We start from the raw sequence: 27,482 nt of genomic DNA on the forward strand, positions 1-27,482 counted from the left end.
ATAGATGAAGTTCCCTACTAATAATAGGTGTTACTATAAAACTTCAGTATGTTGTCTGTAATTTCGTGTCTCTGTGGTTTGGCTTAGTAATCTTTCAGGATTCTAGAAGGAACGGATGGTTATTTATTTGGGGGCCTATAGCAAGAGTTGAAGTCAATACCCTGCTTCCAAGGAAAGTGAGGAAATTCTTTACTCTTTTCAGTGCTGGAGTGTGGGGTTCAGTAGTTGGGAGAATGCATTCATTCACTCACTCATTCACTCATTCATTCATTCAACAAACATTTTGATCATCTAAGCTCTTAAATTTAATCATCAAGATTTCTGGTCATAGCGCTGTGGGATTTCATAGCCCAATTCAATTTCACTGAGAAATTTAATCAAGAGGATGCCGCTTGACAGTTACAATAGACTTTCTTATTCAGAGTGTTCTATGAAACATTGGTACTCCCTTTGTCATTTGATTTTTAACTGAGAAACTTTTGTTTGCAATGTTTTCCAAAAATGCAGTATTTCCCCCATGATTCATTTCTCTCTCTCTCTCTCTCTCTCTTTAAGTTTCTAATGTCAGAACATGTTGCAGTAGGAAAAAATATCATGCTAATAGTCTGGAAGCCAGAATTCTATTTCCATTTCTGTCACTCTCAGAACTGGGGACGATTTGCATGACTTCTTGAGGGCTTTAATTTCTTCCCTTCAAAAATGTGAGTGGAGCTACAAAATTCATCTCCAGGCCCTTTACATCTCCATAATTCTAGACTGAACTGACATCAGCTAATGTTATGAAACAACATGAGCAGACTTGCCACATATGTATTTATGGTATGTCATCGATTATTATGTAGTTCTAACTTGTAGGTAAGAAGAGCACAGAGAGAAATTTAGGAAGATAGCCAGCATTATTCCTTAGACTTGTCAATACTAGAAATGGAACCAAGATAACCTGTTTTCAATAGTATAGCTTAAGCTAAGAGTACCATATAGATTTACAAGCAGGGCACTGATCCAACACATCAAAAAGTTACATTAAAAAAAAAGAAAGAAAGAAAACAAGAAGATAAATAACCTTTAAATTATTAAAACCAAAATAACTACCTTTCTTTGGGGTTCTCAGTGAAATTTAGTTTCTGTTTTCAGAGATATTTTATCTATATTAAAATATTCATAATTGTGGGTTTGATTGCTTTAACTTGAGATATTTGCCCTTTTAATGTGTTTTAGTTACCTTTCTTGTCTTTATATTTCTTATTCATTTATTTAGTTAGCCTTTAGTGCTGGTCCTCATAAATATAATCTTAGTGTGGTATTATATTTTTGACCCTGAATATTAACTATGTGTTTCAACAACATTTTTGTCCTCTGACATTTTCAGGCAATGGAAACTGTTCTTTGCCTTTGCCTTAAGCCACCATCCTTACCAATAATTACCACACCCTCTGTTTGCTTCCTGGTAACCCTGATTTAGAGAGACATGAAGTCTTTTTTTTTTAACTATAATTTATGGCATATACTAATTATTAAGCACTAGAAGTAGATATATAAATTTTTTTTTAATCCTCACCCGAGGACATTTTTTCATTTTTTGTTCAGATAGAGTGGGAGGGAGAGAGAGAGAAACATCGACGTGAAAGGTACACATCGAATGGCCGCCACCCACATGACCCAACCAGGGCCAGGGACAAACTGCATCCGAGGTACATGCCCTTAGTGGGAACTGAACCCGGGACTCTCTGGTCCATGGGCCGACGCTCTAACCACTGAGCCAAACTGGCCAGGGCTAGATATATCATTTTTAAAAATACAAAAAAAGGACGTGGCCTCCCTCAAGGAGCTATTGTAGACCATATTAAATTGTAGTTTTTGAGGATCCAAAAACAATTGATTATTGGCAATTTCATGTGGGTTAGCCTTAATACACACAAAAGGAGTGTTTGGAGAGAACAGACAAAGTATGGACTGCGATTGTAAGTATCCAACTTCCAAACTGGGTGTGAGTCGGAGGTTGCTGCTTCTTTATATGTACAAACTTAAAATTCTTGTGGGCCAGAGAAACTGTGAACAGTGTTAAAGTGGCAAGATACACACACGCTTTACACTGGAAGAAATTGTAAATCTCAAGTCCAAAAAAAAAAAAAAGATTTATATCCAGAATATATAAAGAACTCTCGAAAACCAGCAGTAGGAAACTAAACAACCCACTTTTTTGATGGACAAATGACTTTACAGACACTCTTTTTGGGCTGCTTTCACTCTTGTGCTAGGTCTGAAGTCTGTGTTTGAGCCCTCAGAGAAATAAGGGGCAGGGGGAGGGAGGACTTGAACATCCCAACCCAGTGACACCGAGCTCAAACCTACCCAGAGGGCAGCGGCAGGCCCCAGCTGAGGAGGAGGATGGAAACATCTGGCCCGGTGCAGAGGATTTCAAACCTAGCTACTAATTAAAGTCACCTCTGGTCACGTAATAAAAATACTGATGCCAGCCCTATTCCTGGAGAGGCTGATCTCATTGGTCTCACGGAGTGTAGAGCAGTGGTTCTCACCTTTTAGGGTGATCGAGAATCTCCCCAAGGAGTTATTGAAACACAGATTGTTTCTGATTCAGTAGGTTTGGTATAGGGCTCAAGAATGTACATGCTATGAAGTTCGGAGTAGCGCTGCTGAGACTTCTCTTTGAAAACCACTGGTGTGAAAGAACATAGTATTTTGAGTGAGAAACTGGATTGTAGCCTGCGTCTTAGTATTAGCTGTGATAACCTTTCTTTTTTTATTTTTGTCAGGTTTTATTGAAGTATAATTCTTTTTTTTTTTTTGGTACGTGCCCCTAGTGGGAACCGAACCCTGACTCTCTGGTCTGCAGGCCGACGCTCCAACCGCTGAGCCAAACCGGCCAGGGCTGAAGTATAATTTAAATACTGTAATATTCACCTTGAAAAGTGAACAGTTCTATGAGCTTTGACAAATATTCAAGATATAGAACAGTTCCATCACCCCCCAAAGTCCCTGTGTGCCCCTTTGGAGTCAACCCCTCCTCTCACTCCAGACCCTGACAACCCCTGACCTAATTTCTAGCCCTATAGTTTTGCCTTTCCAGAGGACATACAGATGGAATCATACAACATGTAGCATTTTTAAATCTGTCTTCTATCACTTTGCATAATGCATTTGAGATTTCTCCAGGTTGATGTGTATATCAGGAGCTTATTTCTTTTAATTACTGACTGGTATTGCATTGTATTGAAGTATCACAGTTTTTGTGTATCCATCTACCTGTTGAAGAACATTTGCTTTGTTTCTAGTTTTTGTTGGCAAAACCACTTTTGTGTGAACATAAGTTTTTATTTTTCTTGGGTTTGGAGTAAATACTGAGTGAAATTTTAGGGATGCATACTAAGGGTACATTTATGCTGATAAAAAACTGCCACATTGTTTTCCAAAGTGGCTGTGCCGTTTTGTACCCCATGTGTTAAACATTTACGATGCTCAAGTTTTTTGTTGTTGTTGCATGGCTAATGATAGTATCTGCTCTCATTTTCCATTACATTTTTTTTTCATCCTTACCTGAGGACTTTTTTTTTTTTTTTTGCATTTATCTTCAGATAGAGCAGGAGGGAGGGAGGGAGGAAGAGAGAGAGAGAAATATCGACCTGAGAGGGACACATCGACTGATCACCACCCACATGACCCCAACCGGGGCCAGGGACGAACCACAACTGAGGTACATGCCCTTAGCGGAAACCGAACCCGGGATTCTCTGGTCCAGCAGGCCGATGCTCTAACCACTGAGCAAAACTGGCCAGGGCCGTTACGTTTTATTATAAAAATTTTCAAACATATACAAAAGTAGAAAGAATACAATTAAACTATTCTTTATATCCCAATGCACCTACCCATCACCCAGCTTTAACAATTATTACATAGCCAATCTTAATATGAATATATTCCTATCTAGATATCTTTCAGTTATTGATGTCTGATTTAGGGTCGATGTTGTAAGAGAATACTTGGTATGATTTGAATACTTTTCAATTTATTGAGACTTGTTTTATGGATCAGATTATGGTCTGTCTTGATAAAGGTTTATGGGCATTTAAAAATAATGATTAGTCTGATCAAGTTGAATAAATGTTCTGTAAGTGTCAATAGGTCAAGTTGTTTGATAGTATTGTTTCAGTCTTCTATATCCTTAGTAATTTTCTCTCTACTTGTTCTATCAATTAGTGAGAGAAGTTTTTGACATCTCTGACTATATTTATAGATATACCTAGTTCCCCTTTCAGTTCTGTAAGATTTTGCTGCTTAGTCCAGCCGGTGTGGCTCAGTGGTTGAGCTCTGACCCATGCACCAAGAGGTCGCTGGTCAGGACACATGCCAAGGTTGTGGGTCTGATCCCCAGTTGGGGGCATGCAGGACGCGACCAGTCAATGTTCTCTCTCATCACTGTTTCTCTCTCTCTCTCTCTCTCTCTCTCCCTCCCTCCCTCCCTCCCTTCCTCGCTCTCAAATCAATAAAGAAAAAAAAATTAAAGATTTTGCTACTTATATTGTGAAGCTCTTTTCTTAGATACATGAACATTTAGGATTTGTATGCCCTCTTAATGTATCAATCCCTTTTCCATTATGAAATGACCCTTTTTTATTCCCGGTAATATTCATCCTGATGATTTATGTTGTTACAAGATTTCCTGAACCACTCCAGCCCTGTGTGTTCTCCAGGAATGGTTTCCCTGCCCCTTTCTGGTGGTTCTTTTTCCAGCCTTGAGTCGTGTCCTCACATGCATGCTCTCATAGTACTCGGCTGAGAACTCAAGGTAGAGTTGCTGTATATTTCAGAGTGTCTCTCTGTATGTGGTTCTTTTCTCTCTGGTGCTCTGCTTGTGAATTCTCGCCTCCTTGGCCTCTTCAAATTTTTAACTCTGTCTCCTCCACTCAGGGAGCTCGCCAGGTCCTGTTTGGGATCCCTCTTTCTAAGGTGCAGCCTAGAAACTCTAAGTAGTAAGCCAGCAAAACTGTAGGATTCATCGTATTTGTTTTCCTTTTCTTGAGAATCACTGTCTTGTGCTGCCTATTGTCCAGTGTCTTAAAATGATTTTTCTCGTGTGTTTTTTGTTGTTGTTGTTGAAGGTGAAAGGTTTAATTTGGTCTCATACTCCATCATTACTTGAATATGAAGACTTAATCCTATATTGTTTCATTTACTAACAGAGTAAATTCACTATTCACATAATGAATAATGAAGATATTACCTTTTCCACAGGGATTAAATTAAAGACTAGACATGAAAAGGACTTTATAGATGAGAAAGTGTGAAGTGCTACAAAGATGTTTGTCATTGCCATTACCTGTGAGAATACCTCGTTTTCCCACAGCTGTGGATGTTCTGTATAGAAGTAAGGCTTAAAGGGCCAGAAGATGAAGATTTGGTTTCTGGAAAATTGCCTGTGCCTCCTTGCTGTATGCCATGCTGCCTGTTTCTCTGTGCTGTATGAATTCATGCGTTCATTGATTCAGCAGATGTGTATAAGGCACCCCGTGTTCTAGGTACTGGAGAACTGTGCCCTCAAGGAGCTTAATTCTCTCAGTATATTTTCTTCTCTGTGTATGTCACTGCGATCCCACTTTTTTCTGTCACTGTCTGGACATGTGTATTGTTCCGCCTGTGGGCCTCTGTATGAGGGCTCATCTAATTCTGCCTTCAGTCTTATATTTTCTTTCCATAGTTTATCTGGTCTTCTCACATTATTATAGTCTTTGTTTCATTCAATCCAGTTGTAGTATTTCTTTCTTTTTTTGTTATGTTTTTATCGATTTCTTGGAGAGAGAGATAGAAACATTGATGTGAGAGAGAAACATAGATTGGCTGCCTCCTGCACGCCCCCTACTGGGGATCGAGCCCACAACCTGGGCATGTGCCCTGACAGGAATCAAACCAGAACCTCTCAGTCCATGGGATGGCACTCGATCCACTGGGCCACACTGGTTGGCCAGTTGTCATATTCTATCTTTCCTCTACTAATCTTTCTTTTTCCTTTTGGGTGAAAGCCAGAGTAAAACGAAAGTCCTTACAAAGCTTACAAGGCTTTAAAAGATCTATGCCGCTATGTACCTCTTTGAACTCCTGACCCTTCTTCCTTTTCCTCTGGCTCCCTCAGCCTCCTTGCCATTGTTGTCTTTAGAAAACACCAGCATGCCCCTGGCTCAGGGTGTTTGCACTTGCTGTGCCTCCTCCTGGAATGCTTGACTTCCACACGGCCACGCCGCTCCCCACTTCCTTCACAGCTGCCTGTGTCGTCTCCTCCATGGGGCCCTTTCTGCCTCTCCCTGTTTTAAAGCGCCATGCCTTCTCCAGCCCTTCCCTTCCCCATTCCTCCCTGATTGTTCTTGGTAACACTTACTGTCTTCCGAATGATACTGTAAAATCTGCTTCATTCCCTCTCTGTGGCTGCACCTGCGTATAAATTCTCTGACGCGAGGGGTTCCTTCGCTACCAACAGGAGCAACAGGGCCCTGCCCGCACTAATGGGAGCTGAATAAATATTTATTGAAGAACTGCGTCTCCTGGTGAATTGCTTTTTTGCTTGTTTGTTTGTTGTATTACATTTATGAAATATACTTATTTGTTTCATGTACTTTTTAAAAAAAAATAAGTGGTTGGACCGTTTTATATATTTTTTTAAAAATCCCTTAAATTGCCTTAAGTTTTTAACATATTTTGCTCTATAGGTAGGTAGCCTTCACAAGATAAAAGATTCTCTGTCCCGATTATAGGTACACCTTCAGGCATGAGTCCATGTAGAATTAGAAAACATTCTAGTAGTAATAAATAACTTCAACCTTATAGATAACCCAGGAGGAGATAGAATTCCTGAAAGGGGCACCCCAAACAGGACCTAGACTTTAAATCCCATCCAGAAACTCGAGGATAATCCAAAATAAAAAAATAAAAAATAAAAAAATCAAAGAAAGAAAAATCCTTAGCAATACAATATACCTTTTATTCTGAGAAAAGTTGGTACTATATTTGGAATTCAAATATTTTTATACTTTAAAATGAGTCCATGTAAAACTTTCTATTAAGTTATATATACATATCTACCCCACTCCCTTAATCATAATTTGAAAGTCTAATAAGCTCTGAAAACCAAAAGATTTTGCTAAATTTACCATAGACTCCTTTGGTGGAAAAACCCAATCTGCCCTGATGTGCAGCTGGTTGTAATCTTTATTTTTTATTTGTTTACGTGTTTCCCAGCAGAAATAGTAATGTGTTTGATTATGGTGTGGGCCTCAGTGCTGGAGGACCTGTGTTTGTTTGTTTCATTCTTTTTGTTCAAGTGAAACTGTACTCTGTAGTCATTGACGGCCAACTTTTCCTTGTTGTTGCTGCTGTTTCTTCTCCAGCTTTGCAAACCTGGGTATACTTCATGTGACAAAGAAAAAAGTATTTGAAACACTGGAAGCACGAATGACAGAGGCATGTATAAGGGGCTATAATCCCGGACTTTTGGTGCATCCTGATCTTGCCTATTTGCAAGCAGAAGGTGGAGGAGACCGGCAGCTCACAGGTGAGTGTCCCTCTCCCATCCTTGCTTTTTTTCTCTCTTTTGTTCATATACATTTTATTTTTATTTAATTTATCTTTATTGTTGAAAGTATTACAGCTGCCCCCCCCTTTTCCCCATTGACCTCCTCCCCACTCCGCCACCCCCGCCTTCCCCACACTGTTGTCTGTGTCCATTGGTTATGCATATATGCATATAAGTTCTTGGGTTGATCTCTCCTTGCTTTGCTGAGAGCTCAGGCTCTCATTTTCTCACGTGTAAACTACGTGCTCATCTGTAGGCCCCAGGTTTCTGTTTCTTCCAATCTGTACCCCAAGCTGCTCCCACTCTTTTCCTGCTCAGAAACCTTTGGTGACATCCTGCTACCTTTGGAATAAAATCTCTACGTCCATAGTCTGGCATACAAAGCCCTCCCAGTCTGGCCTCAGTCACCTTTCTGGCCTCATCTTCAGTCCCACCCTGCCCCGCCTCTGCCCACCACTGCCCCCTGGACATCTCATGCATCTCCATACCTTCGTATGTGTATTTCTCTACTTAATACACCCTACCTTTCCCTTTCCAACCTGTCAAAACCAATTCGTAATTGAAGACTTAGTTCAAAAACAATTCCCCTGTTATATCTCTCCCAGCTCACACTCTTACAAGGAATCTTTCTTTCCTTGGGCTATTCAGGCACATTATGAACTATTGTCTTTGTCATAAAAATGCTACGATTTTATTTTTTCCTGCCTTTACTCATATCTTTTCTTTTAACCCCAAACCTTGCCCCACCACCTGCACCATTTCTGCTTTTTATTTTTTTATTTTTTTCCTTTTATTGATTTTAGAGAGAGAGGAAGGGAGAGGGGGAGAGAGAGAGAAACATCGATGAGAGAGAACATCGATTGGCCGCCTCCTGCATGCCCCCCACTGGGGATCAGGCCCACAACCTGGGCATGTGTCCTGACCAGGAATCGAACCAGTGACCTCTTGGTGCAAGGGGTGATGCTCAACCACTGAGCCACACCAGCCAGACCATTTCTGCTTTTCTATGTTCTCCTTTAGTCTGGCCACCCTGTCAACAGCTCCCATGCAGGTGATCCAAAGCCAATCATCACTTTCCCCTAAACGTGTTCCCTCTTCTGAAATCCAGACTCTAAACCCCCTTGCCATCGTTGGCTCCTCCCCTGCCCTTGCGTGTGTCCAGCTGGGGGTCCAGCTCTGCTGCACTGTCTCTGAGTCCCCGCTCCTCACTCCACTTGGCTGTCTGTCTCTGTCCCCCTCATTCTAATCCAGTTTACACCCTACAGCCAGTTGGTTCTTACTAAGGCCTGCATCTCATCTCTGCTGAATGTCTTCCCAATGCCTACAAAATCCGAATTGGGAAGCTGGCATTTTAGGCCTCACAAGAGCTGGGCCCAGTCTGCATTTTCAGCTCTTTTCCCCAGCTCTGTCATCCCCCTTTATGACAAACTGGATTACTGCACAGAAGCACCATAGTTTCTCACTTCCTCACCTTGGCACACCCTTCCAGACCTGCTCTCCCCACTTTCTGGAATGCCCTCATTCACCCTCTTCATAAGTGCAAGTTCTGCTGTCTCTTCAAGATGCAGAGCAAGTGTCTCTTCTGCTCCGAAGCCTTTGGGTTCTCCCCTCCTTCGAAATTCCACGTCACTTCATCTGGAGCTCTTGGGCAGTACTTGTCACCTGAGTTATCATCCGGAGTCATTCAGTTCCTTCAGAAGTATTTCTGAGTACCTACTATGTGCTGAGGAGGGTGGAAGGCACTGCGGAATGAACAGACTCCGTGCTCGGATAGCTTTTGGAACACTTACTCTTCACAGCTCGCGGCACAGCTGATGCACAGCCGCCTCACTGCGCCCCTTCCATCACGCTCCGTACCTTCGACTCTTAACGTAGGGAGAACAGGGAGAGTTCGGGAACGACAGGAAGAGCGAGAGGCACTTTGATAGGCAGGGCGCAGTTTTTCCTGTAATCCGGAGAAAATGCAGGTCTTTTGATGGTTTTAATTTTGGATGGCATATATGGGGTAAATTTTAAAGTTTTATAAGCAACATGAAGAATAAAAGCAACGATTTTTACTTCAAGTTTATGTTATTTGGGCTTTAGAAAAGCATCCTATCTGAAATGTTCACACTTCACTCTTGCCCTGTGCTGAATGGTCGTAGATCGGGAAAAGGAGATCATCCGCCAGGCAGCTCTTCAGCAGACAAAGGAGATGGACCTCAGCGTGGTGCGGCTCATGTTTACAGCTTTCCTCCCAGACAGCACCGGGAGCTTCACCAGGCGCCTGGAACCCGTGGTATCAGACGCCATCTACGACAGCAGTGAGTACTTGCCTCCTCATGGGAGGCAGCTCCAGATAATGTCAAGAACAGACTTGCAACCTGCTCTGGCAGGCAGTTACTGGCTCTGAGCCCCGGGGCAAGACATTAATCACTTGGAGCCTCATGTTTATTATCTACAAAATGGGAATATTAAAATCTAATACAAAAAGTTGATGTCTAGCCCGGTTTGGCTCAGCGGCTGGAGCACTGGCCTGCAGACCAGAGAGTCCTGGATTCAGTTCCCGCTAGGGGCACTACCAAAAAAAAGAAAGAAAGAAAAGTTGATGTCTAGATTAAAAGTGAAATGTTATAAGGTGCTCAATAGGTGTAATTCTTTTTCCTCAGATGTTTATTTTAGTCTTTTACATCCAGTGCCAAATCTCTCACTCCTTAAGAGTGCCTTACGATAAGGAGGTCGCATTGGTGCTCCTAGATGAGAGACGCATCTCCATTCTTTTCATTGGGAGCCTGATGAGAAGTTAATAAAAGACAGCTATTATTCTTAGTCACCTCCATTCTCGCATGTGAGAGCTTCATCAACTTCAGGTTAACTGAGGGAGCAGCACAGATCATGTGTGACCTCAAAATTCTGTTTTAGTCTGTAGTTCCTAGAATGTTTAGAATTTTATAATGGCCTTAAATTAAATGTAGACATGCATAGTAACATTTTTGGTATGGGTGACATTTGTTAAACAGATTGTTCCAGAAAGCCTGCAAGTGGAGTACTTCGGTTCATTGACAGTTTATAGGGTTTGGTCTAAGTAGGAAATTCCAGGTTCCAAGTACAACAACTAACAGCTTTCTCTAATTTAAACAAGTTTGAAAGGAAGTGAAAGAATTATAAAATGATATAGACTCACATATTAAAGATCACCATAAAATGCAGCTGTTGGGGGAAAAAAAAAAAAAAAAAAGGAAGCTTTATACTATTACCACACAAAAATTTTGCCCCTAACCACACAGAATTCTAATTTAGTTTGGGGAAAAGAAATATAACATCTCCACTTTTTCTTTTCTGTAAAATAAAAATTAGTAAATAGTTTAAGAAAATTATGCTTCTCCTACATTTCTAGGACTCTTGTATATGGTATGTCAGTATCATGGAAATGAGCTTGAGTTTAAGTCTTGACCTAATTGAAATCCTACCAACTCATTGGCTTGGTATCTTCCAGAATAAAAGCTCTTTCTTTCTGTATTAATCCCTTTTTCTATGTTAGTGGGAGAAGCAAAGATTGCTCCTATCTGCCTCATCTGCCCAGGAGTGCTCTGAGGATTTCAGAAGGCATTTTTGTATTATTTGTAACCTTGTTAAAACAATATGAGTGAGCCCAGCTGGTATGGCTCAGCGGTTGAGCGTTGGTTCCTAGTCCCGGGTTGCCGGCTCGATCCCCAGTAGGGGGCGTGCAGGAGGCAGCCAATCAATGTTTCTCTCTCATTTATATTTTTCTCTCTCTCTCCTCTCTCTTCCTCTCTCTCAAAATCAATAAAACATTTAAAAAAATTTTTTTAAACAATATGAACGAAAGCATTTATTTAAACTTTCTTTTGGTTAATGTGTGCTAAGGGCAGGATCCCTCATAAGAGATTGGCTTGTGAAGCTGAGGATAAACCAGGATATTTGTTCTTTCTCTCCTGTGGACAGAAGCCCCCAACGCGTCCAACTTGAAAATTGTACGAATGGACAGGACAGCTGGATGCGTCACTGGAGGGGAAGAAATTTATCTTCTCTGTGACAAGGTTCAGAAAGGTAAATATATGCTTTGATCTCAAGATGTAAAATATTTTTAGTGTGTCTGTGAGTCACTTTTTGACGGTGGACCCAGTAATATCCCTTTGAAATGTATACATTTCACCTTTCCAAATGTATCTGTTATTTTTTTTTAACCCATTTAAAAATCATTTAAAATTTTTTGACAGAAGTAAAGAAAAATTCTGAAATGGTGGTCATCAGTGATATTTCAGTGTTTTTATACTCTGAAGTTTGGTATCTGAGCTTAATTAAACTAAGGTAAATGAGTAGATAGCCCGTGCTTCAAACACACACACACACACACTAAATAATGTTTGTGTGTGTTAGGTGTCGTTGAGTCGGCTCTGACTCCCGGCTGAACTATGAATGAGTGCTGTCCACAATGTCCTGTCCTCAACCGCCCCGCTCAGCTCCTGGAGACTCATGCCTATGGCTTCTTGTGTGGAGTCAACCCATCTCACGTTTGGTCTTCCTCTTTTCCTGTTGCCATCTGTTTTTCCCAACATTGTTGTCTTTTCCAAAGAATCCTGCCTTCTCGTGAGGTCCCAAAGCAAGACAGCTTCAGTTTTGTCATTTTCGTCTCCAGCAATGTCACAGGCTTAATGTGCTGAAGACCCGCTTATTCCTCTAAAGTTTTACATAGTATGAAATTGCTTATTGTGTTTATCTTACAATGCTTTGTTGCAACACTGAGCTTTTCCAGATACTTTCACAGGACGTTGTGATGTCAGCTAAGAAAAAGAAAGAGAATAAGGATTATAGGGAAATTCTCAGAGCATATTTCTCCCATAATTTTGACTTTCAGAAAAGGTTCTTGGCATTCATCTCATTAAATACAGTACAAGATTGATAAATTAACAAATGCTGAAGGAGATGGCGTTATTCGCTCAAACGTCACTCATTTCTAAAATGAAAGTATGGGAAGTATAGTATAATAAAGATCTGTTCACTACAAATTGATGAGCATTCTCAAAGTAAGCAGATACATAACTGGAAATATAGCCCTTATATTAAAGAAGTGTGGCTTTTAAAAAAATTATCATTTGACATAAATGCTGTGAGATAAAAGGTCAGAAAAAATAGGATCAGATTTTACGGTGAAGATATATATCTTTATCTAAAAAAAATTTACACTTTCTCTGCTTATCCTGATATCAACCTTCATTTAGCCCATTCTGTCCAAGTAATAGCATTTCCATGTTCCTGGGCAAGCCAGAGAGATGCCAACCCGAGTTAGTGTCATATTTCTGCAAAAGTAAAATCCACAACTGAAGTGTAAAATTTAGGCATTCTAATTTAATCTGAACAGACTTGACCAACTTAATATTTTTAACAGTTTTCCAATGAGGATTAATAAAGTATTATAGTGAGGCAGCATAGTAGAATGTTTAAGTCAGAAACTATACTCTCTGTGTCTGAATCCTGGCTTCTCCATTTACTACTGTTCAACATTGGATAAGTTACTTAACCTCTCTATACTCGTTTCTCTTCTGCAAAATGAAGATATTAATAGCACACCTGCATTACAAAGTTATTATGAGGATTAAATCTGTTAATATATACATACAAGTCACTTAGAACTGTGTCTGCCACATAATAAATTTTATATAAGTTAAATATTATTATGTAAATCTATATAGAGTTAAACCACATTTTGTGATTCTGATTCCTCACCATTCTTAGGAGTGCATTGGTTTAAAGATGGAGAAATAGGAAGGTCAAAGATAGATTAAGAGAAAACTCAAATTAAATGGGTAAATCTGTCATTGTAAATGAAACTTGGGTCCCATTACTGTGATAAATAATAAAAAGTTAAGTGATTTGTGACATTTTTAAATTATTCAAAAGTCAATTGCATGTTAATTACTTTCAAACATTTAAGTATATAATAGGTAGAATCTTGAACCAACCTTTTTTTATCATGTTCATAAACAGTATTACACTTTGTGCAATTACACACCTGACTGTAACTGTTTGCAGATGACATCCAGATTCGATTTTATGAAGAGGAGGAAAATGGTGGAATCTGGGAAGGATTTGGAGATTTTTCCCCTACAGACGTTCACAGACAAGTAAGTAGATGACGACGACAATGATGATGATGATAATAATGATAATTTTACTTTTTCTGCCTTATTGAAATTTAGTTCTTAGTTTCCATACATGAAAAAGGAAACATTATAAATATTTATTTACTTAAAAGAGTACTATTTTTAAGACTTTTATAGGCCATTCAGAAAAGTCACTTATCATAGAATTATGGGCAAGGTTCTATAACAATAAATTGGGTGGATTAAACAACAGAAATTTTTTTTCTCACAGTTCTGGAGCTATACTATCCAGATCAAAGTGTGACAGAGTTGGTTGGTTTCTGGTGAGGGCTCTCTTCCTGGCTTTCAGATGGCTGCCTTCTTGCTATGTCCACTCGTGATAGAGAGAATAAGCTCTCTTCTTCTCATTTTTTGTTGTTGTTGTTGTTAATCCTCACCCAAGAATATTTTTTCATTGATTTTTAGGGAGTGGAGTGGAGGGGGGGAGACAAGAGAGAGAGAGAAACACCCTGTGAGAGAAACACATTAATTGCTTGCCTCCCTCACATGCCTCAGCCAGGACCAGGGATCAAACCTGCAACCCAGGTACATGCCCTTGACCAGGAATCAAACCTGAAACCCTTCATTTTACAGGCTGATGCTCTAACCGTTCATCAACACCAGCAAAGGCTTGTGTCTCTTTTTATAAGGACACTAATCCTATCCATCAGGGCCCCGCCCTTATGACCTCATTTAACCTTAATTATATCCATAAAGGCCTTATATCCGAGTGCAGCTACATTAGTGGTTAGGACTTCAACATTTGAATTTGGGCAAACACAATCGGTTTATAACAATGTTCTACTGGGAAAATTATGGTGAAACCTGTTACAAGGGTATTCTAATAAAAAGTGTTGAAAGGAAGAGTCTTCTAGTTGAGGCTAATGTCATTATGATAAATCAAGATTTCCCAGTGACAACTGAGTATATAACTAAGAGATGAAAATGATAAATTCCCATCTTAATGATTACCCTGAGTGACTGGGGAATACTATTTTCACACACACACAAATTGGAAACAATCCAAATATCCATCAATAAGTGGCCAATTAAATAAATTACACTGGCCCTGGCTGGTTTGGCTCAGCGGTTAGAGCATCAGCCTGCGGTCCTGAGAGACCAGGGTTTGGTTCCTGCTAGGGGCCCGTACCTCGGTTGCAGTTTGTCCCCGGCCCTGGTTGGGTCGTGTGGGTGGCAGCCACTCGATGTGTCCCTTTCACGTCGATGTATCTCTCTCTCTCTCTCAACCCCTCCCACTCTATCTGAAAAAAATATTGAAAGAAAGTCCTCAGGTGAGGATTAAAAAATAAATAACGTATCTATGTGATGGAATATTATGTATTATTTAAAAGAATGTGTACTGTATGAACTAATATAGAAAGTCTCAAAGATACAAAATTAAAAATGCTTTAAAGACATATATAAAACAGTATATGTTTAAAAGATTCTGTGTTCCTATTGCACATCCCTAAAGAAACTCTGGAAGAATTCAAGAGAAATTAATAAATCATCTGTGTTTACCTCTGGGGGTTGAGGAACAAGGAAACAGTAAGAATTGCCTAGATAGGGGACAGGAATGGCAAGAAGAAATTTGTATTTATGCCATTATATACCTTTTTATATTTTACAAAATCTTTATACCTGTGAATACATTACATAGTCAAAAGATCAAACTATAAAAAAATATAAGCATGTCAGAGGTGTTACAGAATTCCCTGTATATGTCTAGAGCTTTGACCATTCTTACCTCAAAATAAACTGACTCTGTGATAATGTCTTCCTTGCAGGATTTAGTTTCCTCTCCTCATCAACAGGCCTGTAGACAGATAGTAGTACCACCTTCTTTGTCTACCTCTCCCCACAACCAATGTTGCTGCAAATAATCTTGGAGGTTTTGAAGGCTGACTTGAAAGAGGAGGTGTATGCAGTGTATTTTTTTCACATGATTATTTACAATTGAAGACATAAATTATTAGATAAGTCAAATAATAAAGATTTGCACTACATTGGCACAGTCTTGCTTCAGTTTCGCAGTGGCAATCTAGTTAAAATGTGTGGGTATAGAATTCTGAGTTTGGAAGTTTCTCAAGGGTACTGTATTTTCTTTCTTCACAGTGTATCTAAACATTGTGCATAAGCAATGTGTTTAATGAGTAGCATTGCTGGAAAAAATATGTAGTCCTACCCTAACATTTAGATCTTTGTGTCCTGCAGTTTGCCATCGTCTTCAAAACACCAAAGTATAAAGACATCAACATTACCAAACCAGCCTCTGTGTTTGTCCAACTACGGAGGAAATCTGATTTGGAAACTAGTGAACCAAAACCTTTTCTCTACTACCCTGAAATCAAAGGTAACTCGGTTGTTTATACTCTTGCTCTTGTTTCATAAGAAGACAAACTTACTAGAAAATATCAGTTAGCCACCTCCTTTGAACAGCTTCCTAGTAACTGGCCCCTGGATCCATGGTACTTACTTTTAGAGAAGAGAGAAGTTAATATACTATTTTTGGGTCATGGAATTAAGTCTAACCTTTAAAAATAATGTTATTTTCACCAAGTTTGTATGAGACTTAGACATTAGAGAATTTGGAACTATCATGTATTGAGTAATGCAGGGTTCAGGCAGTAAAGAAAACAAGATAAGGTTGCTGTGCAAGAGAGTCAGCCACTCTACTCATGGGCCTCAGGCCGGGGAACAGAAGACCCAGCCCCATGCTGTGTGGAACTATAAAAATGAGTAAGGCACCATTCTTTTTCTCACTAAAGACACACCAAGAAGGGGAGATAAGAGTCCCCTTAAATTGTTATAATGTGAATTGATAAGGTCCAGAAATGAAGTGTCCACAAATACATATGAGAATTAGCTTAAGAAGGAGAGCTTTCGCTTCTAAAGCCATCTAGAAGAAGCCTTCTACAAGGTCCTTAAAATTGGGAATATACTTCAGTATTTGGGTGTGAAAAGAAAAGGAGAAAGGGTTTCCTAGCCTTCAGAAGCGTGAGGAGCTAGAAGAGTTTGTGTTTGTTCCGCGAAGAGTGAGCATTGTGAACATTGAGATGGACTCCTGAGGCCAAGGCAGAGCAGGAAGGCCAGGCCGGACTCTGAAGTGCTAGGAGTGGCAGCTAAAGAATTTCCCACTGATTCTGGAAAGGGGGATGACCAGGCCTGTGTGAATTTGGAATGATGGCTCTGACTTTTTTATGTAAATACTGAGAAGACTATCTGGGCAGCAGACAGTGAGTCAGAAGAGTAATGCAAGAATCCAAGTGAGCAATGCTGAGGTTATTAATGGTATTAGTTCAAAGAATGAAAGGAGAAGGTGGATGCAAAAGGTAGTTCAGTGATGGTGTCAGGAAGACCCAGATGCTGGCTGAGGTAGGAGGCGAGGGAGTAATTCAGAAGTCATAGATAGTTCAGAAGCCTAGGAAGTCTGTGATGTGGTTGAGTTGATGAAAGAATCAGGGAAGCAAAAGTAGGTTTGGGTGGGCAGAGAGGGAACTCAGTTAAAAATATATTGCACTTTAGGTTCTTGTGGCAAATTCCTAATAGGCCAATCAAAAGGAAGGAGTGGAACTCAAGAGAGGGCTGGGTGGGAAATTCAGCATTGAGAATGCTCTCAGAATGCACGTAAAGGGTATTACTTTTCCTGGTGCCCACTGACCCCCTCAGGGTCCATAGATCGAAATGTACTTTAATATAGTTGGCTTTTTTGTAATCCTATTTTGTATTTTACATATTGAAAACTGTGCGATTCTAAGAAGGGATCCAAAGTCTTCACAGACCTCACAATGGGCCATGGCACAAACAAAATTGGAAACCCCTGCTGTAGAGGGGCGTGAGACTAGAGAGGAGTTCAGTAAATGAGTGTCACAGGGCACACAGGTGCTGGCCGAGGTTGGCCCTCACGAAGGTGCCTTAGCAACAATCCACACGTGTGTTGGATCCTGTGCTAGCAACGTGATGGGTAGTTTTAAGGAGGACTTTCTTTTCCTAGAATGCATGTCGTGGCCAGAGCATTTGCTGCTTCATGAGCTCTTGTTTCTTTTCTGAGGCTGTGACCTCTCCACCGACAAGTCCGATTTATATGCATTCCATGACTGGTGGCTTCAAAACATCACAGCAGAGGCACCTTTGTTTCCCTCTGCGTGAAATTCCATGCACAGTCCCAGCGTAGAAGCCTGATAGGCTCTGGTTGAAATAGAGGTAGAGAGCTCTGCCCACCTCCTTTCCCAGAAGCGCTCTCGCCTGAGGTCTGAATGCTTCAGTCTGCGTAAAATTTGAAAATTGCTGCTTTGGATTTAACATCCTTCTTTAAAAGTAGGCAAAGTTTTTGGACTGACTAAGGAAAAAAAGTAAATTTCTTGTCCTGAAATGTCTTCAAAATAATGTCCATTTTTCTAACCCAGAATCTTGTTTTAAAAGGAAACCCAGATATGTATGAGCTGAGCTTGGTTTCTAGTCTGCATGTCTACCTTTCTCGGTGGTATCTGTGCATCAAGAGAATGTGATACACCCTGGCCGGTTTAGCTCAGCGGTTAGAGTGTTGGCCCATGGACCAGAGAGTCTCGGGTTTGGTTCCCACTAAGGGCACGTACCTCGGTTGCAGTTTGTCCCCGGGCCTGGTTGGGGTCATGTGGGTGGTGACCAGTCGATGTGTCTCTCTCACGTCGATGTTTCTCTCTCTCTCTTCTTTCTTTCCCTCCCACTGTATCTCAAGATAAATGCAAAAATGTCCTCGGGTGAGGATAAAAAAAAAATAATAAAATTTTTTTAAAAAGAATATGGTACATGAGGGACATGTTCAGACTATTACTTATATTGCTACTTGATCGTGGTAGGAGCTGTCTGATTCTGGGGTTGGAGAATGGGGTGTCCTGAAAGTTCAAAATTCTACCTACATGCTTCAAGCATTTACCTCCCAGGCTATCATTGACTAAAAGCTCCATGCAATACAAACAATAAAAGAAGAACCATCTAGAAAAATAAATAAGAAGTTGAGCTCCAGAGAAAGAATGGCCAACATGTATTGTGATTGAGTCACTGAGATTAGAACCATTTTATTGAAGATAACAAATGACCTTAGTCTATAAAACCTTCTGAGTTATAAAATTCCAAAATTAAATAATCAGAGAAGCAACCAGGCATGCGACTAGTCAGAAAAAGAGCAGGTCATTTAACCTAACAGTAAGTGTATGAAAATGATCCAAACTATACAGCCCAGGGAACCATTAGATACATTTCTCAGAAGTCATTGCACACACCTTCCACTGCCCCTAGCCCCTGCAGTCAGTCCCCATCTCATTGTCTGATTCCATATTCTTCATTATTTTTATCAGTATGAAATTTCTTCTCTGCTAATTTATGTGTCCATTGTCTTCTTTCTACCTGTAGCAAAAGGAATACTCTTTAGGTAACAGATTTTGTTCATTGCTTCCATGTTCATTGCTACATACACCTCCAGCATCTAGAACAGTGTGTATCACATAGTAGATGCTCATTAAATATCTGAGAGTTGACTGACTGATTGACCGACCAAGTTGCCAACCTCATCCAAAAGGCTAGTAATTTGTTGAGTGCCATCAAGCAAGACATTAGATAAAGAAATATAACATATTCCTCTCATTGTTCAGAATCATCTAGCTCTGAACTCTGCATCCTCTATGGTCATTGGCATAGTACTTCATAAAAACTTCAAGGAGGTGTTTGGGTCCAGGGGCAATAGTTAAAACAATCGACAGAGAGAGAGGATTGGCAAAGGAAGAAGATAGGTGAGAAACCACTATGCCAAAGCAAAGACAGATCATGTGACTTTTCAGTCTGAAAAGACAGAGATTAGGGGGGAAACAAAATAATCTTTAAATTATGAAAGATATGGTCAGGATAAATGCAGGCATCTTTACTGCCATACTAGGACCTGAAAAGTGAGAATGAAGTACTTTTAAGGCACATGTACAGTAGAAGGTGGTGGAGGCTAAAAGTTCATCTCCTTTTGTAAACTCACCTGTTACCTTAAAAAAATGTTTGTTTGTTTTTTTCTTTTATTGATTTTAAAAAAAGGGAAAGGGGGGTAGAGAGAGAAACATCAATGAGAGAGAACATCGATTGGCCGCCTCCTGCATGCCCCCACTGGGGATCGGGCCCACAACCCGGGCATGTGCCCTGACTGAGAATCAACCTGGCGACCTCTTGGTGCATGGGTCGATGCTCAGTCACTGAGTCACACCGGCCAGGCCTCACTTGTTATCTTAAATCATCAGTTATTAAAGGAAGCAAAGATATTTTGGAGTGTTTCCCAAAGAATGGCAGCTTAATATAATGAAAAGCTCCCGAGACCGGACTTGATCTTCACTCTGCCCTGACCTCAGACAAGTCCCTTAATCATCTCAGCTTCGGTTCCACTACTGAAAAAGGAGGGCTTGTAGAGAGTGACCTTCTAGACTCAGGTCCCTTCTAGAATCAGCTTAATGTTTCCTAGCACATCCCCTGGTGCCACCTTGGAAGGCAGACCACAGGGATAAATGCACCCAGTGTGAAAACCCTCGTGTAATCTTCAATTCCATGGACGTTTAGACTGCAGGTTTTTTATTATAAAGCTTGTCACCTGGAATTTCTCTGTATCAATTTCTTATCATTGAAATCTTAATGGCTGTAAGATAGTAAATATTTTTTTAATTGACTCTTAAAAATTACCATTTTAGAGTGAAATATAGCCAGTGAATGTCTGTTTTATAAGTCAAAAGAAGTACATAGCAAATACAAAATGATCTCTGTGCACGTTAATAGATATCATTTACTTCTGAAGATGAATAAATTGTCTGTTTCCCTCTTCTGTTTCATACTCCTAATGAATATTCTCTGTGAGTGCAACAGTTGAAGGATGAATAAATACGTGTAACTATTAGTTCTCATGCAACTGGTGGAAACACTTAATAAATCTGTCCAAAACCTTTGATAAGGAAATTATTAACGTTTCTCCACTTTGAGGTCACCTCTTTCTACGGAAGCAGTTTCTTCAATGTTGATCCACCTTGGCTTTTTTTTCCTAGCAAGTCTGGACATGCCCAGTTTTTAAACAGTGATTTTTCAGTGCACTTTGCTACCCTACTTTCCCGTGCTTCATCTTTCAGCTACACGCAGATGATAGCCAGATAATCAGTCAACGGCAGCGTTCTTTCCAGCCCTGAGATGACAGAAACAACCGCAGGATTAGAAATAAGCGAAGATATTTCTGAACATAAACAACGGCCACAACTGACATTGAAAAATCAGAAATAGGACAGTTGTTGAGTAGTGAACTGCTGGTTGAAAAAAAAAAAGGACACCACATTGACTGTGGACTCAACTTAAACAAAAGTCTTTTTTCACTCCTTCAGCTCAGAAGAGAGAAGGGAGGAAAAATAAATAAGTAGGAAAATCAGAGAAGAGAAAGGGAAACAGAAAGAAGAAAGAAGAACAGGGCAGTAGACCACGAAGGCAGTGCCAGAACCCAGAGGGGCAGTGGGCTCGTCAGAAGCAAAAGGAAAACAGTAACCACGTGGGGAGTGAGAGAAGAGTTAATGAGCATGTAGACCTGGATAATCACTGCATTTTAGTCCAGCAGTGGTCATAGACCTTTAGCCTTCCATATCTCATCAGTCACCCCGAGGGCGACAGCCCTTGTACTTCTGGGGTCCACCCATTTTTATCATCATGGTGACCACTAAAGAACAGTCTCCATCAACTTATGTCTTCACTGCCTCTGCCTCTCACTTTGACTCTTTATTTTATCCCATGTACTAGTGACAGAGGAATATTCCTAAAATACCAGCGCCACAGGTCATTCCCCAGTTCGAAATCATGGGTTGGCTCTCCTGCCTGTAAGTTACATCCCTTCAGCTCGCCCTCCAGGCACTCCACAGTGGATCCCACCCAGAGCTGTTCTCAAGAATCCCTCATGCTAAGTTTGCCCTTCAGACAGGCTGATCCACTGCTGTTCTCATAAGTACACAGTGCACATTCTTTCCTCCTTTTCTCTCTCTATGTCCCCTTCCCAAAGCTTCCTCCCGTTGCCCTTTCCTGACATAAAGTTGATTCTAGGAGGATTTTTTTTTTTAATTTTCCAGCCCACTGGCACTTCCTAGAGGGCCTTCCTCAATCTCCTGGAACACTGGTTTGCATCATCCATTTAACATAACAATATAGTGCTCTCTCTCCAAGTCTTTCCCCACCACCTTAAAATTATTTTGGAGGGTTCTTGACAGTAAAGACATTACGTCATACTTCTCTGTATCCCCAGCATTTAGCTCATGGGAGACACATGATTAACGTTAGCTGGTTAGTGAAAGCCTTTCTGTGCGACCAAGTGAAAATGCTCAATAATGTTTCTCTTATTCAGTATCTTAACCTTCCATGGGTAATCTAGTCTCTCACTAATGTGAATGACGTTGGAGCCTGAAGAGACTGTTGCTGCAAGGGTTTGGGTGTGTACTGTTCTGTGGTCTCTCTGGGGCTGGTTCCCAGTCCTGGTATCACTGGAATAAATATAATGCTTCTTGAAATCTGGCATCTCTTCCTCCTTGGGTGCTTTCTGTTTCCCTATAAGATGTATAAAAATACCATTGGAATCAATATTCTTTCTGTGGGTAGTGGTGGAACCAAATCAATCTTTTCTCCTCTGGTTTCTCTTCCTATAACGCCAGACAAAGAGGAAGTGCAGAGGAAGCGGCAGAAGCTCATGCCCAATTTCTCGGACAGCTTTGGCGGCGGTGGTGCCGGGGCTGGAGGCGGAGGCATGTACGGCAGCGGCGGTGGAGGAGGGGGCACAGGAAGCGCCGGGCCAGGTACAGTCTGTTCTTTCCGAAGCCTTTTCACATCAGAGAGGGGAGAATTTTCTTTCCCTAGATTTCCCAGCTTATGTGTGGGTAGAGGGGCTATGACATTATTGAGTGTCATACATTAAATTATAACTGCCCAACAAATATAATTTTTGCAGAGAAGTGTCATTTCATTTTATAACATGTGGACAATACCAAAACCTCTAAAAAAGAAAAACAATCACCCAAGGCCAGTTATCCAAAGAAATACCTCTGTTAATATTTTGGTGTATTTTTTGGCATAGTTGTTTTGGTATTCTTTGGAAACATTGAAAATTATAGAAAGTTTAAAAATATGTAAAATTCTGCCATCCAAGGTATTATTCTCATTTTTTTGTTCATACATTGCAGTGTACATGTATGCGTTTTCCCAAGTACAGCTGTGCATATCCTGTTACATAGTATTTTAACCCATTTGTTTATATTAGCTGTTTAGTATCATCACATCATGGTTGTGTGTAGAGAATCATTATGCTGCTTTTCCCTAATGGTTTGCCATAAGCATTTCCCCAAGGTAATATAAACTTCACAGAAGCATAATTTTTAAGCATCAATTTAATGAGTTGTGAACAGACCATAATATAACTTACTTGACTGTTGCTACCTTTTTCTATGTAAAAGGTTATACTGAACTCTTCTATCCACATCACTTTTCTTTTATTTCAGACTTTTTAAAGATGAGATTCTTTGAAGTAAAATCACTGTGTCAGAGAGTATAACATCTAACACCAGTTGCTTTTCCAAAGAGTTTTACCAGTTTATGCTTCTACCAAAAATGCTTGAGAATGAATAGTGATAACCATGTTTCTGTTGAGAATTCAGTATAATTTTCTGTATTCTGTTTGGTTCAGTTTTTCCCTCCAGAGGTTATTTTCCTGTCTTCTGTGTCAGCAAGTCTGACTTTGGGTGGTAAACACTCATCATTCACCTCTCCCCTCCATGGGTGAGGGAAATTTTCTCCAGCATGGACTCCCCTGTGCTTCCCCAAGCCTGGGCACTGCCTGACTTGCCCAGATGTGAACTTGCAGAGTGGACTTCTCATCATCCCTGGTCCACCATGATGCGTCTTGCTAACTCTCAACAGAAGCACTGTGTCAGGCAGGAGCCCTCCCACATCAATGCTTGTGCTCACCTGGATGGAGGATGCTAAGGTTGCTGAGTCTTTGTAAAAAAAAACAAAAAAAAAACAGAACATCATGAGGGTTCCTTTGTTCTACCTGCCGTTTCAGGGTATGGCTTCCCCCACTATGGATTTCCATATGGTGGAATCACCTTCCACCATGGAGCCACTAAATCTAATGCTGGGATGAAGCATGGTAAGTAATACCTTTTTTTTTTTTAATACTAAGGAAGGAAGAAAAAACTTAATGCCAACAATATTTTTTATTATTATCTATCACAACAACATTATCCTCTTGAAGAACATGATGAATGCAAATAAGCTAAGAAGTTGCTTTGCCAAAAAAATATTATTTCCTGGGGAAAATTCTATTCTGGATGCTGTATTTATACTTCCTTTGACTTACTTTGTCAGTGGCATGAACAGGGCAAGAAATGGCATGAACATTAAAAAGGGACATATAGAGACATGATTATTCAAACATTAAAAGTCACCAAACTTAGCTGTTCTCTCTTTTTTTTCTCAAGTACTATACTTTTGAAGACCTTTTGAATTTTGTTGGGGTGGCCTTTTCCCATCAAATGCTCCCCGAATTAGCAGCTGCCACACCGTGTTTTCGGAGTTTGTATTGCACGTCTATTCTAGTGAGCCCTGTGAAGGAATAATCCAGAGAAGTCTTCCCTCCTGTTGAATGCTTATTTTATGTCAGCTGTTTTAACACATTTTGAGTAATCTTCATGATTACTCTGGAAGGAAAATATTAGCATCTCCACTTTTTAGATGTGTAAAAAAAAATGTTTTTTAATATCTTAGAATTTCTCATCACAAGAAAAAAAATCTTTTGTAACTGTATGCTGACAGATGTTAACTAGATTTATTGCAATGATCACTTTGCAAAATATGCAAATATTGAGTCATTATATTGTACACCTGAAATTAATATAATGTTATATATCAGTTATACCATAATTTAAAAAATGTTTTCAGAAACAAGAGTTTAAAATAGCTCCAAAGCATGTTACTTGTGACTATTTAAAAAAGAATTTGAAATGATCTGACCTCCATTGAAACAGTGAATGTTAACTTACTAAATGGATTTTTATTGAGACAAAGCTGATGTTTTTGCTTTTATCTTAGGAGCCATGGACACATCATCTAAAAATGACCCTGGAGGTTGTGAGGAGAGTGATGACAGAGAGGCTGTAAGTCTCTCTGGGGAAGGAACCAAAACCCCAGAGCAACATAAGGGGTCCAGCAGCAGAGATGATGAGGCTACTCTGGCCTATCCAGTGGGAGTGAAGGAAGAGAATTCTGGGTTTCTGGGTAAGTGAGCACACAGGATTACATTGCTTGGTTGGAGAGGGGACGAATCAGTGCTAGCCGTAGAATTTTTTCCACAAGACAGGTTTATTTTTATTGTTGATCTAAAGATGACATATCAATATGTAGTTCAGTGTGCTCTCCAGAGTCCTGTATGCCTTTTGAAAAGGATGTGTCAGGTCATTTTATTCACACTGGGATTTCCGTCTTCCCAGTGCTGTCTTTGACTATAAAGGGCAGAAATGTACATATGCCCTCTGCAACTATAATCGTGCAGTTTTAGAGTATCATGAGATGTAAGGTAATTCGTTTCTACTGCAGATAAAAAAGAACAGTTTCTGTAAATGTAATAGTTTCCCTTCTCTAGGTTGTAGCTTGACTGTCATACTAAAATGGATCTTTGCCTCAGACTAAGAACTTTTCCTTTTATCCTGACACCCTTTTTGAAGAATTCAGATTAGGAGGGACAGTGTACTTTTGTGTGAATGTTGAACCACTGCTCATTGGAGTATATGTCAGGAGCCTAGGTCATCCCAGATTGTACTCAGAAGACTTTCTGTAATGGGGAAGATAGTAAATATTTAGACTTGGTGGCCCCATAGTATCTCTATCGCATGTATTTTTTATACTCCTTTAAAAATGAACAAACCCTGCTTATCTAGGGGGTCATATAAAAACAGGCCACACACAGGGTTTGCTCCCATGGGCCACAGTTTGCCTTCCCCGACCTGCAGGAAGCAAATTTTACAAAAACAGTGGCTCATGGAAAGTCTTTCTGCAGCAGAGACTGTTTTCTGACACCTGCCTAATTGAGAGTTGCTTAAGAATCCAACGAAGGATGATGACTTCACTGAGAGATTATTTATGATTGCGGCAAAATCCAATCAACACTATTTGCAGATTGCTTGTTCCTCTTTAAATAACAGACATTTCTGAATTCCTTTTTCCCTAACAAACTGTAGATCGGTTTTTCAGACCAGCCGCAATATGTTTGCCCGTGAGCCAATGCCCAGTTGTGCTCTTTCCAGTGAACGCAATCCAGAAGCGCTGAAAGGGGCATTTTCCACTAACGCGCTGTGTGCCGGCGGTCCGAACGCTGCTGCTGATGGCTTTGACCTCAGGCATGCCGTGCCTGCAGAGCGAGTATAGGAAACTCATCTGGGATTGCGGTCATTGTCTTGCAGACAGCCTCTTCCTGGAGAAGGCAATGCAGCTTGCCAGGCGGCACGCCAACGCCCTGTTTGACTATGCGGTGACAGGAGATGTGAAGATGCTGCTGGCTGTCCAGCGTCACCTCACTGCCGTGCAGGATGAGAACGGGGACTGGTGAGTCAGGACTCCTGTCCGCAGGGCTGTGCCGGGGCAGGGAAGAGACATAACCACGGTGTGCATACTGGCTAGAGAGAAGAAGACTGGATCAACATGATTAGGTCCTATAGCTGGAGCACTCTCTCAAAGAAAATAATGTGTCAGCAGGATTGAATGGCATCATTTGCTTCTGTCCTGTGGCTCTCACCTCTTGGACTCGAGAGTCGCTGGAATACGCATCTAAGAGGACAACATTCTGGGCGAGAAATCAAAGATGTGTGTGGTGAACAGGGCTTTTGGAAAAGCCTAGCTTTATTTATGGAAATAAAATTTGGAATCACATTTAGTAAACAAATATTAAGAGTAATAATATCATAATGAAATTTGTGCTGCCAAATCCCGAAAGCACGTGTTATGTCAACTGTACATTAGTAACGATAGTTGACTCAAGAGAAAGCCCATAAAGACACCACAGTCCACGGCCATACCACTCTGAACACTCCCGATCTCGTCTGACCTCGGAAGCTGACAGGGGTCAGGCCTGGTTACTACTTAGATGGCAGACTGCCAGGAAATACTGCAGGCTAGAGTCTGTCAAAAAAAATATATATATATATAGCACAGCAACAAAATGATTAAGAAGCAGATGTCATTCCTTCCCAGCACTGGTTCCTTCTGCGCTGCCTCTGTCCATGGTCACCAGTCTGCGACTGGCTCGGGCTGATGACCACTTCGACCCACATTGTATGGGAGTCTGACATTCCTAATGCCATGCCTCCCATTCCTGCTGTGACTGGGCTGACATCTGCAAAGCCACCTGGCTTCCTTCTAAAACAGTTCTCTCCGTCCTTTCATTGAGACTTCTAAGATGATCTCAGCAGTCTATAAAAATAACAAGAGGCAGCAGCCCTCAGATTCAAGTCAAATGCCCCATCTAAAAACCTTCCCAAAATAGTGTTGTCAGAGAAACCCTATTCTGTGAAAGAGCTCTTGAGTGCTGTGTTTTAAACCTCAATTTAAAAACCGAACCAAAGGCTTGAGGAAAGTGCCAATCTCAGGTTTTCAGAGACCTTTGTTCTAATTGCTTGCAGCGTAACCAAGGATGTGGTATAACCACTGGCCTTGTACAGTATGAGAGGAACCGGTACAGCCTTCTTTGT

At 40.6% G+C, this 27,482-nt stretch overlaps 1 protein-coding gene across 2 annotated transcripts in view; it reads left to right on the forward strand.

The window, feature by feature from the left end:
* NFKB1 (nuclear factor kappa B subunit 1) overlaps positions 1-27,482 on the forward strand; it is a 133,200-nt gene that overhangs the window by 84,842 nt on the left and 20,876 nt on the right. For both annotated transcript variants that reach the window (XM_036253237.1, XM_036253247.1), the window contains exons 7-15: positions 7,395-7,558; positions 9,724-9,882; positions 11,525-11,629; positions 13,613-13,704; positions 15,937-16,075; positions 22,401-22,541; positions 23,804-23,890; positions 24,832-25,017; positions 26,199-26,340. In XM_036253237.1, coding sequence (XP_036109130.1) covers positions 7,395-7,558; positions 9,724-9,882; positions 11,525-11,629; positions 13,613-13,704; positions 15,937-16,075; positions 22,401-22,541; positions 23,804-23,890; positions 24,832-25,017; positions 26,199-26,340 — 1,215 coding nt within the window. The remainder of the gene's footprint in view (positions 1-7,394; positions 7,559-9,723; positions 9,883-11,524; positions 11,630-13,612; positions 13,705-15,936; positions 16,076-22,400; positions 22,542-23,803; positions 23,891-24,831; positions 25,018-26,198; positions 26,341-27,482) is intronic.

The sequence above is a fragment of the Molossus molossus genome, unplaced genomic scaffold, assembly GCF_014108415.1.
Source record: "Molossus molossus isolate mMolMol1 unplaced genomic scaffold, mMolMol1.p scaffold_m16_p_1, whole genome shotgun sequence".
NCBI classification, from domain to species: Eukaryota; Metazoa; Chordata; class Mammalia; order Chiroptera; family Molossidae; genus Molossus; species Molossus molossus.